Raw genomic sequence first — 13,412 nt, 5'->3', positions numbered from 1 at the left:
TAATATACTCATTCCTAATCCTGTCCTTCTTCGTCACTCCCAGTGAAAATCTTAGCATCTTCAACACTGCCACCTCCAGCTCCTGTCTTTTCATCAGTGCCACTGTCTTCAAACCATATAACATAGCTGGTCTCACAACCATCTTGTAAACCTTCCCTTTAACTCTTGCTGGTACCCTTCTGTCGTAAATCACTCCTGGCACTCTTCATCCACTCCACTCTGCCTGCACTCTCTTCCTCACCTCTCTTCTGCACTCCCTGTTACTTTGTACAGTTGACCCCAAGTATTTAAACTCATTCGCCTTTGTCACCTCCGCTCCTTGCATCTTCAACATATTTGTATCTTATTTTTATTATAGATATTTGTAATGATGCATAACTAAAATAAACACATGAATTTACTTCCATTATCTTTTATTAATACAGTAACAAATAGAAGAGGTGTGTCAACTGAAAGGTAACATTTCCCAGCATTGCAAAGAACCAACAAGAAAAGAAACAAAAGTGTGCCTGTAGCAGCATCCTTGTTGTAAATTAACACAGGCTTCAGCAAAACTTGAGCATCACTTGATAACATAAAAAACTGCCCTCATTCACAAATAAATAATAAAGGCTTCAACCGAAATCCTGCTGTTATGGGCAATGAACAAAGAATCCCTCTGACAAAAAAATAACAACAACAAAACAAAAACATTTTGCTGTATATTAAAATCAAAAACAGCTTTCATACAAAAACAACATAGAATTCTGTACCAGCTCTCATACAAAACTAATGTTTTGTGTGGACTATGTGGTAAAACAATAAATAATGGGGAAAATACAAATAATAGGCCACAGTGAAATCATGGAAATGCATGGAAGTGCAACATAGCAAATGTGCTTAGCTGGTGAATGCTGGAATGTGTAAGAACAGGAGTTGGTCTACATGCACCGCTGTGCAGTAACTAGAATCCCCTGCACGTGAGACACGAGCTGCCAGTCATCAGTAATAAAGTGCGCAGTTACAGTGACATGAGATTCTGTAGCAATGGATGTCCATGCATCGCATGTTATTTCTATCCTACCTGCTTTCCTCAATGACTCCATGGCTTTGGTTTTGGTTTCGTTGTAGAGTGTGAGTATCGCTGTGTCGGTGAAAAAAACGTCGAGATGGGATGTTGTATCTCGACTCCAAAGTGTGCAGCATAGCACGAAAGCCCTGGTTCTCAATGACTGAGTAGGGGCGCAAATCGTTGGCAATAAAAGTTGTGATCAACTTTGTCATTTGCTTCGCCCTCTCCGAGTTCGGTGGAAGCTGTGATATCATTTGTTCAATAGTTCTCTGGAGGGTGGCACGGTGGTGCAGTGGTTAGCAGGGTCGCCTCACTGCAAGAAGGTCTTGGGTTCGAGCCCCGGGGTAGTCCAACCTTGGGGGTCATCCCGGGTCATTTTCTGTGTAGAGTTTGCATGTTCTCCCTGTGTCTGCGTGGATTTTCTCCAGGGGCTCCGGGTTGGCCCTATGTGATGGCCTGGCAGCCCGTCCAGGGTGTCTCCCCGCCTGCTGCAATAGGCTCCAGCATCCCCGCGACCCTGAGAGTGGTTTGGATAATGGATGGATGGAATTGTTCTCTGGTTGGCAGCAACTACAACCGGCTGTTTTTTCTCCAACTCCGGGTGGAAACGTGAAATATCGTTTCTCATGTTGGCTGTGTACACAAAATATTTTATTTTATTTAGACACAACTTGCGTAGTGTGGCTCTTGTCCAGGTCCCTTTTCCCTTCAACTTCATAGAAGCCAAAATGATTCCGTACGCTGGCTTTTAAGCCAGAGGATGCCGGTCGCATTGTATCTGACTTTGATTGTTCACACTCCGCCATCCTCACGGAAACTGAAGAAGTAGCCTAGCTTAGAACGTAAACACGACGCACATGTTTTAAGTCCGTTACGTTTCACCATCCAGTTCGTTCAGCGGCAGCTGCAAGGCGCGTCTAGCCCAGTCAGGAGTTGAACTTTAAATTTCTGATTATTGGGTTTTCTGCATTGAGACATAATCTTTTATGAGAGAATCTCGATTCATATAAGAATTGATTTTTTTCCCCACCCCTACTTGCTAATGACAGACTTATTTGCCAAAGTTGAGAGGCAATTCATGGAAAGATAACCTGCATCCAAAAAAATACCTTTAGCACTACTTCTTTTGAAACATGAAAGAAATTGGATGAAAATCTACATATGTTAAAAGAGCTTCCCTATTTCAAACAGGGTGAAACAATGAGAACCGAGTTCCCTTTCACATTTTCGCCCTGCGCACAAAACACTGCAATAAAAAACATTGTTTATATTATATATGGAAAAATTACAACTGAAAATGAAATAAAAAGAATATTAAAAAAATAAAAATGCAAGATTAAAAGCTAAAATGTAAACAATAAAAATAGCCAATATTCCATGTAGTATCACTAATGACAGGCACAGTGAATAGGGCTCTAATAAGGTTCTGATCTCAGCCGGTCTAATCAGACCTTCCAGTTTGAGCTCCTGCTGTATTTCTCCCCAATTAGTAGGTGCATAGCATCTGAATGACTTTCTACCAAGCTCAAATTTAAAAGGAGGAACTTCTAGGGTTAGCCAATTTTTGGGATCTTGTATGGCAATCACAAACATAAGGAGTGATGAAAGATATGGGGGTAATTTCCCTAGTAAATTCTTACAGATAAAAAGCAGGAAATGATCATTTCTGTTTAATGTTGGATTTCTCCCCTACCCCATAAACCAACACATACTGATCAGTACTTAATGTTTGACTCTCATCATCCACTGGAGCACAAACTAGGAGTCATCAGGACGCTGTACCACCAAGCTGACAACGTCCCCACCGACACAGCAGCTGGGGAAGGGGATAAATCCCACAGTAAACAGGTCCCGGTTAAGTGTGGTTATCCTAACTGGGCGTTTGTCAAAGCCAGGAAGATGCCCAAACAGTGCACCAGCCAGTCAAAGAGAGGAGGAGGACAATAGCTGCCTAAGAGTAAACCAATGGTGATTCCGTATGTGGCGGGAGTGCCTGAATAGTTGAGATGCCTATTTTCCAAGCACCACATCTCAGTTGCTTTCAAACCCCAAAACATGCTGTGCCAGAAATTAGTCCACCCCAAGGATCAGGTCCCCCGGCACAAACAGAGCAATATATAGTGTACTCTGTCAAGACAAGAAGAAGAAAGCCACTTCATTAGGTTATTGTACCTTACTACGAATTATATTCTTACAATGAAATGTGTTCTCTGCATTTAATCCATCCTATTGTATAGGAGCAGTGGGCAGCTGCAGCGCCCGGGTACCAACTCCAGTTCTTCTTACCATTGCCTTGCTCGTGGGCACAGACAGGTGTATTAACCCTAACATGCATGTCTTTTTGATGGTGGGAGGAAACCAGAGCACCCGGAGGAAACCCACGCAGACACGGGGAGAACATGTAAACTCCACACATAAAGGACCTGGGACGGCCTAGGGTTCAAACCCAGGACCTTCTTGCTGTGAGGAAACAGTGCTGACCACTGGGCCAACGTGCTGCCACATAAGTGCCAGGAGGATTGCCATGACTTGTACATCGGGGAAACCAAACACGCTGGCCAAGAGAATGGCACAACACAGAAGAGCTAATGTTAGAGTGACCAGATCCCAACAAATCAAATGTGGGACAAAGAGTATGTTTGTGTGGGACAATGTGGGACATGTTACCAATGCTGAGAGGTAATCCAAAATTTTGATATAATGTCTATCTAAATTAAAAAATAAACATTTCTATTCTGCCCCTTAGCTTGTAAAGCACCTCTATGCTTTGCCCTCTGGTTGATTCAGTTGCACACAATAGACAGGTTACAGGTTAGGCCTTTAGCATGTGAAGGACTTAAGTATATTTTTCATGTCCAGTTGCAGGTCATTTTCTTTTAACTTGTTCGTAATCTGGTGGTGTATGTTAGCAGATTATTCATCGCTATCCTTATGAAAGTCAATGATTTTGCTTTTCGAACACAACTCTGGTGTCCAGTATCTAACAGACAGTGAGAAAATGTTGTAGTGCCACGATTAGAAGGCATGACTGCAGACTTGCATTCAAACCAAACTCCACACCAGCTGTATTCACTGATAAGTCCCCTCTCTCCAGCTGAAATTGTGCCATTTGGCAAAATCGGATTTAGAGAGTTCTCGAATGGTATGAATATCTGCAAATTCTTGGTATTCAAAGTCTGCAGAGTCATGGCCCTCAGTGACATGCCCACTGCTCTAAACACCAAACCAAAGTCTTGGGAGCTTGAATCCGGCATGGATGTGTTTTTTCCCTTGTGCCTCCACCCGCTGATGGCTGCCTGTCTGTTATACATGGTATGTCTAGAAAAACGGTTTTGGTGACACTAGCCCCTCATAAACTGTACAAATAACAATAATAATAAATCAAACTTATATAGCACTTTTCTAACACTCAAAGTCACTTTACAATAAATGGCAGTGAAGCAAGACAACGGATAAACAACGCAGACATACAGGGGTGGATGGGATGAGAGGGAGAAGCAGCAGCCACACACAACACCAGCAGTACTCTCTGACTTAAACAGATACAAAAGGGCAAGAAAAGCAAAAAACAACAGCAATGGGATGCTGTTAGGTTATCACCAGCTTAGTTAAAGTAGCCTACTTATCTCGCTGCAGTGTTCAAAATATCTCATAAGTCATTAGCACTTAACAGTTCTGTCCTATGGATAGAATTTGCTTGTAAAAGCTAACACTTGGGGGCAGCACGGTTGTGCAGTGGTTAGCACGGTCACCTCACAGCAAGAAGGTCCTGAGTTCAAGCCCCGGGGTAGTCCAACCTTGGGGGTCATCCCAGGTTGTCCTTTGTGTAGAGTTTGCATGTTCTTCCCATGTCTGTGTGGGTTTCCTCCAGATGCTCTGGTTTCCTCCCACAGTCCAAAGACATGTAGGTCAGATGACTCAGCTGTACTAAATGGTCCCTAGGTGTGAAAGTGTGTGTGTGTGTGTGTGTGTGTGTGTGTGTGTGTGTGTGTGTGTGTGTGTGTGTGTGTGTGTGTGTGTGTGTGTGTGTGTGTGTGTGTGTTGGCCCTGTGATGGACTGGCAGCCTGTCCAGGGTGTCTCCCTGCCTGCCGCCCAATGACTCTAAAAAAAAAGTATATAAAAATAAGATTGCCTGTGAGAATCAAGGGGATAAACTTCCATGTTATTAAACAAGGATAACCTTTGCTAGTCTAAAACAAGACTGGAAAGGCACTCTGTTTACATGTCCTTGTAAGCTAGAGAGGTAACATCCTTTTCTACCCTGTGGAGGGCAAAGTGTTTTGTAGTGCAAGCATTTATTAAGGTGTTTACATCAAGCCTAAATCTACATAATATAGATGAGATATACATCTGTATCTTAACATAATGTGAGAGGGATGGAGTGGAAAGAGGGATGAGAAAGTAATGTTGGCAAGAAAACTGGTTCAGTCCACAGGTAAGAAATAGAGGGACTGATAGAGACATACAGTATAGACTGTCATGGCTGAAATAAGAATGACAAGTGATGAAGGTAGCTACAGAGTCTCTGTTAAGTTATGTGAGCATATTAGGGAGGGCGAGCACCAGCAATGGCGGAAAAATCTCTCCAGCGTGCATGTTCATCCCGACCCTACTCTCTTCTTCATCTCTTTGTCTGAATCATTTCTCCTTCTCCCTCTTTCTCTCTCCGTCTCACACTCAACACATTATGAGTCTGGTGAAAGGGAGTCCACACCGAAGACAGGTTGTCTGGCTCTGCGTGTTTGATTTTTGCATGTGAATAAGTGTCTTCACATACAGGGAGCGTTACCTTAGTCTGTGATGTCCAGCCACACCGATCTGCAGTTCTCACACCACCTGTAGACCGAGCTGTCACACTGTGTTGTTGCTGTAGGTTACATGTCCCGCAGCATTGTGTGTGTGTGTGTGTGTGTGTGTGTGTGTGTGTGTGTGTGTGTGTGTGTGTGTGTGTGTGTGTGTGTGTGTGTTATGCAAGATTGATAGAGTGAGGCATATGAAATGATCTCTATATATTTGTGCAGGTTCTCCTCAGTACATTCACCCTTGTGTTAGCAATGCACCTTTGTTCACGCATGCTTGTGTACGTGGATGTTGAGGATGATGCCCTAATCCAAGAGATGATGCTGTGTCTACACAATGAGTCTCACAAGCCTTTCCTTTCCCCTCCTCCTCACATCCTCTCTCCCCTCCTGTCCTCTCCTCTGTGTTGCTATGGTTATGGCAGGCGGTTGCCAAGCGAAGAGGACGGTTCGATGTCGAGCAATGGCTCGGGGAAACTGAACACCAGCAAGTCCTCCTCAGCGCGGAGGACCACAGCGAGCACCAGCAGCAAGAACGGCAAGGAGGAGCTACATAAGAGGAACAACAACGGTGAGAGAGAAGGGAGGAGGGATATGTTGATAACTAGCGTGAGATAGCAGGAGAGAAGGGAAAGAAGATGAGATGGCAGACTGACAAATTAGAATCAGAGCTGTGGTGGGAAGAAGGTGTGAGAGAGAGGGATGAAGGGGGAGAAAAGATAAAAGTCTATATGGGCTACAGTGTTGAAGAGGGGCGGGTTGCGGTATGAGTCCCCTTTGGATTAAAACAAACCGTGTCTGCCAATTACTAAATAATAAGATGGGGCGCCATCCATCTTAAGTTTGCAAAAAAAAGTTTCAACAATGTGGATAACATGGAGTTGTTGCAAAACACAGGCAATGTTACACTAAAAAAAAATCAATGGCAAAACTATCCAGCCAAGGTCAAAGTCAGTTCCCGGCGGTGTCCTTCACCAACAGCCTCTCACACGAAACCATGAGCTAGTAGGCATGTATTGCTAAATGTTACCTGATCTATCAGAGGAGGGCTCAATATCAAGTTTAAAAAATCAAAATATTCATGCTTCAGACTAAAATATTGGACAAGTGAGCACTAAGATTTAAAGGATAGATTCACTCTCTTTGAAACCAGATCTCGTTTTAAAATGTTGACAACCCATCCTTCAATAAAGTTTGCCCTCTAATTAAAATCTCAGAATTACTTTGATCAAAAATAGGTTATTTTTTGGTCCTTCCCTCTCTTATTTTGGGTCCTTCCCTCTTTTAAGTGCATATCAAACACACCACATTGTGTTGACAGGGATACACACCAAGGCAACGATGATAGACTAGGTCCTTGGAATTGAGTTCATTTTTTCCAGTGTATGAATGGGAATCAGTCCGACAGCCCCCTCTTTATATTATGTGAGGATCAGACTACACGAATCCAGCCCAATTTTGACATGATTTTGTCATTGCTGACAAATTTCTTGTATCAAGCCCGATTATGAACATTGAGAATGATGAACGGGCATCTTTACCCTATCAAAGAACAGGAATGTTATTACAATTTAAATGAATTATTTAAAATTGACCATATGGCCTCAGTGTGGTACGTTCCAAAAAAAATTGTGGTTGTATCACACTTGATACCTATCTTTTTAAAGAGGAATTTGAAAATGTAAATGACACGTTGTCAGGGCATAAAACCCAAGATATACTGATCTTTACAAATCAGAATCGGTGCATCATTACCCCCACCCTGTTCACAGCCTTCATTGCAGCCATTCTCCACCTAATTGGTCACAGATTACCCCGTGGTGTCCAGATCATCTACAGACATGCAACCTGAGCACAGCCTAGATTGACTAGTGCTTGGCACTGTATAAAGCCAACAGGACACTAATAGTCTTCATGAAGAACTCAATGTGCCATTGGAAAACAACACTAGAGGCCAACTCAAAGACAATCACACTGGTAACCATCAAATGTGGCATATACCAAGGTGATGCACTGTCCCCGCTGCTATTCAGCATAGACTTGAACCCCCACAGTCAGATCATTACAAACAGTGGGTATGGATACAGGTTCAGAAGTGGCATTACCATAAGCCACCTCCTATCCATGGATGACATCAAGCTGTATGCCAGGAATGAGCGAGACATTGACTCGCTGATCCACATCACCAGGATCTATAGCGATAACATCAGGATGTAATTCAGACTGGACAAGTGTGGTGGAATGGTGGCAAAAAGAGGAAAGTTGGTGAGCACTGAAAGGGTTGAATTACCAGATAGCAGGATGACAGACATACAGGACAGTTATAAGTAGTACCTGAGTATTCCACAGGCAAATGGGAACCATGAGGAGGCAGCAAGGAGGTCAGCTACAGCCAGATACCTCCTGAGAGTGAGGAAGGTCCTAAGGAGCCATCTCAATGGGAAGGATAAGATCCAAGCCATCACCACATATGCTCTACCAGTCATCAGATACCCAGCTGGAATAATAAGCTGGCAAATGGAGGTGATAAAGGCCACAGATATCAGGACATGGAAACTCCTCACAATGCACGGAGGTTTCCACCTGAAGTCCAGGAGTCTGAGACTGTACGATAAGGGAAACAATGGGGGCCGAGGGTTAGTGAGTGTCAGGGCCACTATCCAGGATGAAACAAAGAACATCCATGAGTACATCAAAAAGAGGGCCCCCCTGGATGACCTGCTGAGTGAGTACCTCAGACAGCAGACTGAGTTTGTACCACAAGTAGCAGAAGACAGAGTGGCGACCCAGCCAGTGTTGATCAGGCCCTGGCTTGTGTCCCAGCAGTATTGGCCCACATATCACTCCTTCTAATCAGAAGCCATCTGGAGGCCATTTCTGGAGCCTTCGTGGTAGACTTGGCTTTCCTTTTTGCAGCTAAAGTGTTATGCTGGGATCAGTCTACACAACTTCCAACCGATTGTGACACGATTTTGTCGTCACAAATTTCCAGCGTCAGGCCTGCTTATGAACATCGGAAACAATGAACGGGCGTCTTTGACCCATGTAGTGTGACATAATCGAAGAGCAGTGTTGTGGTGTATTGGACGCCCCACAACACTGCGCAGAAAAGTCTAGCACGCCAGAATATTGTGTATTTGCCCGCCTAGTCTGACAACTCCTATGACGTATTCCTTGATGTCAACCAGTAGGATGGCAGAGTGCTCTCTGGTGCTCATATGTAAACATGGCAAAGAGAAAGTGATGCTGCTGTTGCTGCTGTCAGTTGTAAGGCAGCATAATTGGTTGGGGTCATACTTGTAGTGTTGCCAGTCCCCCAGCCAAGACACAGCAAGAATTGGAGCAACTGAAGGGACAGATGCACAAAACTTGTTTATATAGTGCCGGTCACATTTAGATTATCAAGACTGCACTTGTGCTAATTATCCCATCCAGTTTTAGTAGTCTATGCGTAATTGGCCACCCCAATTTGTGATAATTGTTGGCAAACTTGCGGTAATTTGCACTTCTCTTTGAGGATTTGGGCCAATGGCCCCCACAGTATATCCTATCATTGGTGTTAAGAAATGCGCTGCATCGTCGATATGATTTCAGCAACACATATATCAGTCAGAATTTTTCCAGCTCTGCAAACCCATAAATGATTGCATAAACACTGCTGTGATCTTACAAAACTGCTGTGATGTTGCTTCTGTTCAATGACATCCTAGAACATTGTGATTCTCAATCTCTTCTACAGCAGCACACCAATGTTCATAGCCATTTGTGTTTATACAAGGGAATGGATGGGTACCTGGACGAGAGGAGGAGAAGAGAGGGTGAGCAATTGTTTCATTTGCCTCCACTATTCCCGTACAATTAGATGAACAGAAGTACTGTTTTGAAGAAAATTGAAGACTGAGTAGAAAATAAAGGCTATTTTCAAGTCAAGTCAATTTTATTTTTACAGCACATTATCATGGATTATAAATTTGCCTCAGTGGGCTTTACAACAATGCAACATCTTGTCCTTGGAACAACTCCCTAAAAAAAAAAGAAAACCTTGAAAAGGGAGAAAAGATAGGAAGAAACCTCAGGGAGCGCAACAGAGAAGAGATCTCTCTCCCAAGATGGACTGACGCGCAATGGCTGTTGTGTTTACACAATTTACAGAATACAACATTGGAAGAGGTTAACATAATTATAATGAAATTATAAGATATATGAAGACTATGATGAGGAGGATGGTAAGCAGTGTCCAGAGGCCACTGGAACAGCCTAGGGCGTGAGCCACTCAACCACCATCACCATGTAGACCTGGCAGGAGGACAGACTACACACGCACACAAGGGAGACTTACATCACATACGCAGGGGAAGAGACAAGAAAAAAAAAATAGTCACACATCGGAGAAAGAAGGATATAACATTGAAACAGGATATAGATTTAAAAAGATATATAAAAAAATGTGATGAGGAGGATGCCAACCAGTGTCCAGATGGTGGCCACCATCACCATGGAGACCTGGAAGGAGGACAGACTACACATAGACACAGGGGAGACTCACATCCCACCGTTCTCATACACAGGAGAAGAGAAAGGAGAAGACATTCAAAGAGGGAGAAAAAAAAGAGAGTTTGCAATAGTGAGTAGCCTATACTCTATAATCTCGTCGGAAGAACAGTGCCTGGTAAATTCATTGAGACAGAAACCGACCCACCATGCAGTAAAGTTCGTGAAGTCCTCAATTTAAAGGCAACTAATTGTAGGTTAAGGCATAAAGATGAGTTTTGAGTTTGGCTTTAAAGGACTCAGCAGCAGGCAGGTTATGCCACAGGAAGGGGGGCCGACAGCAAAAGGCCCTGCCACCAGCTGACTTCTTTTTTAACTTTGGGTACACACAGGAACCCTGTATTTTGAGAGCAGTGAGCTCTAGATGGAATACGGTTTAAGGAAATCTGATAGTTATGATGGGGCAAGCCCATTTAGCATTTCATAAGTATTGCAGAAGCACATTGTAGTCTGATCTAACATGGATAAGAAGCCAATGAAGGGAGACGAGAATTGGTGTAATATGGTCAAATTTTCTAGTCTTAGTTAGGATTCTAACTGCAGCATTTTGAACCATCTGAAGACTTTTAGTACTAGCATGTGGCAGACCTGAAAACAGAACATTACAGTAATCAAGTCTGGATGAAACAAATGCATGTATTAGAGTCTCTGCATCAGCCATGGACAGGAGGTGCCTAATTTTAGCTATGTTACGTACGTGACAAAAGGCAGTCTTGGTGATTTCTTAAATGTGCTCATCAAAGGAAGGGCTGGGATCAAATGTAACACAATTTTTTTTGCTGCGATACTTTGTGAAATCAAAGAGTTGTTGATTGTTATTATTACTTGATTAAATTGGTGCCTGTGTTTAGCAGGGCCAACGACCAGCATCTCAGTTTAATCCGAATTTGAAAGCAGGAAATTTAGTGACATCCAATTTTCACAGCAGCCAAGCAGGCCTCTAAATGAGTAATTTGAGTACGTTCATCAACCCATATAGGCACATACAACTGAGTATCATATGCATAGCAATGGAAACTTGTTCCATGACTGCATATAATTTGGCCAAGAGGTGAAATATAGAGACAGAAAACTAGAGGGCCAAGAACCAAGCCCTGAGGTACGCCGTATTTAACATCAGATAATTTCGATGTAATATTATTATAGCAGACACAATGTGTTATTCCAGATAAGTAGGACTTAAGCCAAAAGAGAGCTAAGCCAGAGACACCAAAATTACAATTTATTCTGTCTAATAGTATACAGTGATCAATGGTATCAAAGGCTGCACTGAGGTCCAGTAGTAGAAGCACAGAGGTGGACTCAGAGTCCATAGCTAGTAGAAGATCGGTCACTACTCTGGTTAGAGCACTTTCAGTGGAGTGACAGGCCCTGAAAGCCGATTAAAAAGGTTCATATAGATCATTTTCTTCTATATGGGTCGAATCTTGTTGATACACAACTCTCTCTAGTACTTAAGAATGGAAGATTAGAGACTGGTTGATAGTTACTAAGAGGCTCTGGGTTGAGGTGTGGTTTCTTAAGCAGAGGTTTGACCACAGCTGTTTTAAAACTGCAGGGAACAATGCCAGTAGTAAGTGATAGATCAACAATGTCTAGCATTGTAGTCCCAGAAAAGGCCAAAGGTCTTTAAAAAGTTTTGCTGGTAAAGGGTCAAGTAGGCAATTAGTTGGTTTAGCAGTACGGTGGCCCAGTGGTTAGCACTGTTGCCTCAAAGCAAGAAGGTCCTTGATCCTGTGTAGAGTTTGCACGTTTCCCCCGTGTCTGTATGGGTTACCACCAGGTGCTCTGGTTTTCTCCCACCATCAAAAAGACATGCATGTTAGGGTTAATACTCCTGCCTGTTCCCTGACAAAGGCAATAGGAAAAAGAACTGGAGTGGTCCCCGGGCACTGTACCGCAGCTGCCCACTGCTCCTATACAGTAGGATGGGTTAAAAAGCAGAAAACAAATTTCATTGTAACTTGTACAATGACAAAATAAAGTGGCTTTCTTCTTTCTTAGAAGCTGACACAAGCTTAGTCAAAGTATCAAATAGTCTCAAAAGCTGTAATAACAGGGACTATAAGTAACTCATTGTATAGATATGAATTTGGTTAGACAGGTTCTGCAGGAGTAGCTGGCGTTGAAGAACTAATTTTGTTCATGATCTTATCAACCTTATTGCAGAAAAAGCTTAAAAACTCTTGGGCCGTGAATGGTGAGCAGCTAATAGACAGTTGCCTTTTAGTAAAATTAGCTACAGTGTCAAAGAGAAATCTGGGATTATGTTTATTAATATTGATAAAGCGAGAGAGATGCACTGCTTTCGCAGCAGCTAAAGCACACTTCTTTTTCAATAAACAGTCAAGGTAAGATAGGTAAAAAACCTCCAGTTTCGATTTTCACTATTTACATTCCACTCTCCTGCAGGGCTGCTTAAGAGCACATGTCTCTTCGTTAAACCAGGTTGTAGGCCTCGTTAGTGGCCTAGCTCTGGTAGTGAGAGGTGTAATTGAATCGAGGAGACTAGAGAGGGCCACATTGGAGTCACTAGTGAAATGTTCAACAGTCAGTCTCCACAGTGAAAGGAGCCAAGACTTCTGACAGCTGCTGGCCAAATGCAGCTACAGTGGACAAACCAGTTTGGTGAGTGGCAATTACATCTGTGCTGACATAAACAGAACTGGCCAATAATGCTTCAGATTTCATGAGAAAATTAGAATCAATATACTTGATTCTGATTCTGATTCAGAATTTAACGGGAAAATTATCTGACACAGTAGATGTGGTTGGCTAAACAGTTAGGACAGAAACAGCTATCCCTTTAGATAAAACCAAATCAAGGGATTTAACACTTCAGCGAGTCGACTCTTTAACAAACTGAGCAAACTGAAATGTATTAACAAGTGCCAGAAAGGATTTACTGAGAGGATCACCAGCTTTATTCAGACAAATATTGACATCACCAAGAATAAGAATCTCATCAGAATGAGTAACAAGACCTGAGATAAATTCTTCAAATACTTCA

The 13,412-nt window shown here is 42.8% G+C and overlaps 1 protein-coding gene across 1 annotated transcript in view; it reads left to right on the top strand.

Annotated features, from left to right (window-relative positions):
* Nucleotides 1–13,412, top strand: part of kiaa1549la (KIAA1549-like a) — a 183,128-nt gene that overhangs the window by 119,531 nt on the left and 50,185 nt on the right. The window contains exon 14 of the mRNA XM_056282372.1: nucleotides 6,277–6,422. Coding sequence (XP_056138347.1) covers nucleotides 6,277–6,422 — 146 coding nt within the window. The remainder of the gene's footprint in view (nucleotides 1–6,276; nucleotides 6,423–13,412) is intronic.

Source organism: Lampris incognitus, chromosome 6, assembly GCF_029633865.1.
Source record: "Lampris incognitus isolate fLamInc1 chromosome 6, fLamInc1.hap2, whole genome shotgun sequence".
In the NCBI taxonomy this organism is placed as follows: domain Eukaryota; kingdom Metazoa; phylum Chordata; class Actinopteri; order Lampriformes; family Lampridae; genus Lampris; species Lampris incognitus.
The sequence above is the reverse complement of the archived record's forward strand: the minus strand, read 5'-3'. Positions and strand labels throughout refer to the sequence as shown.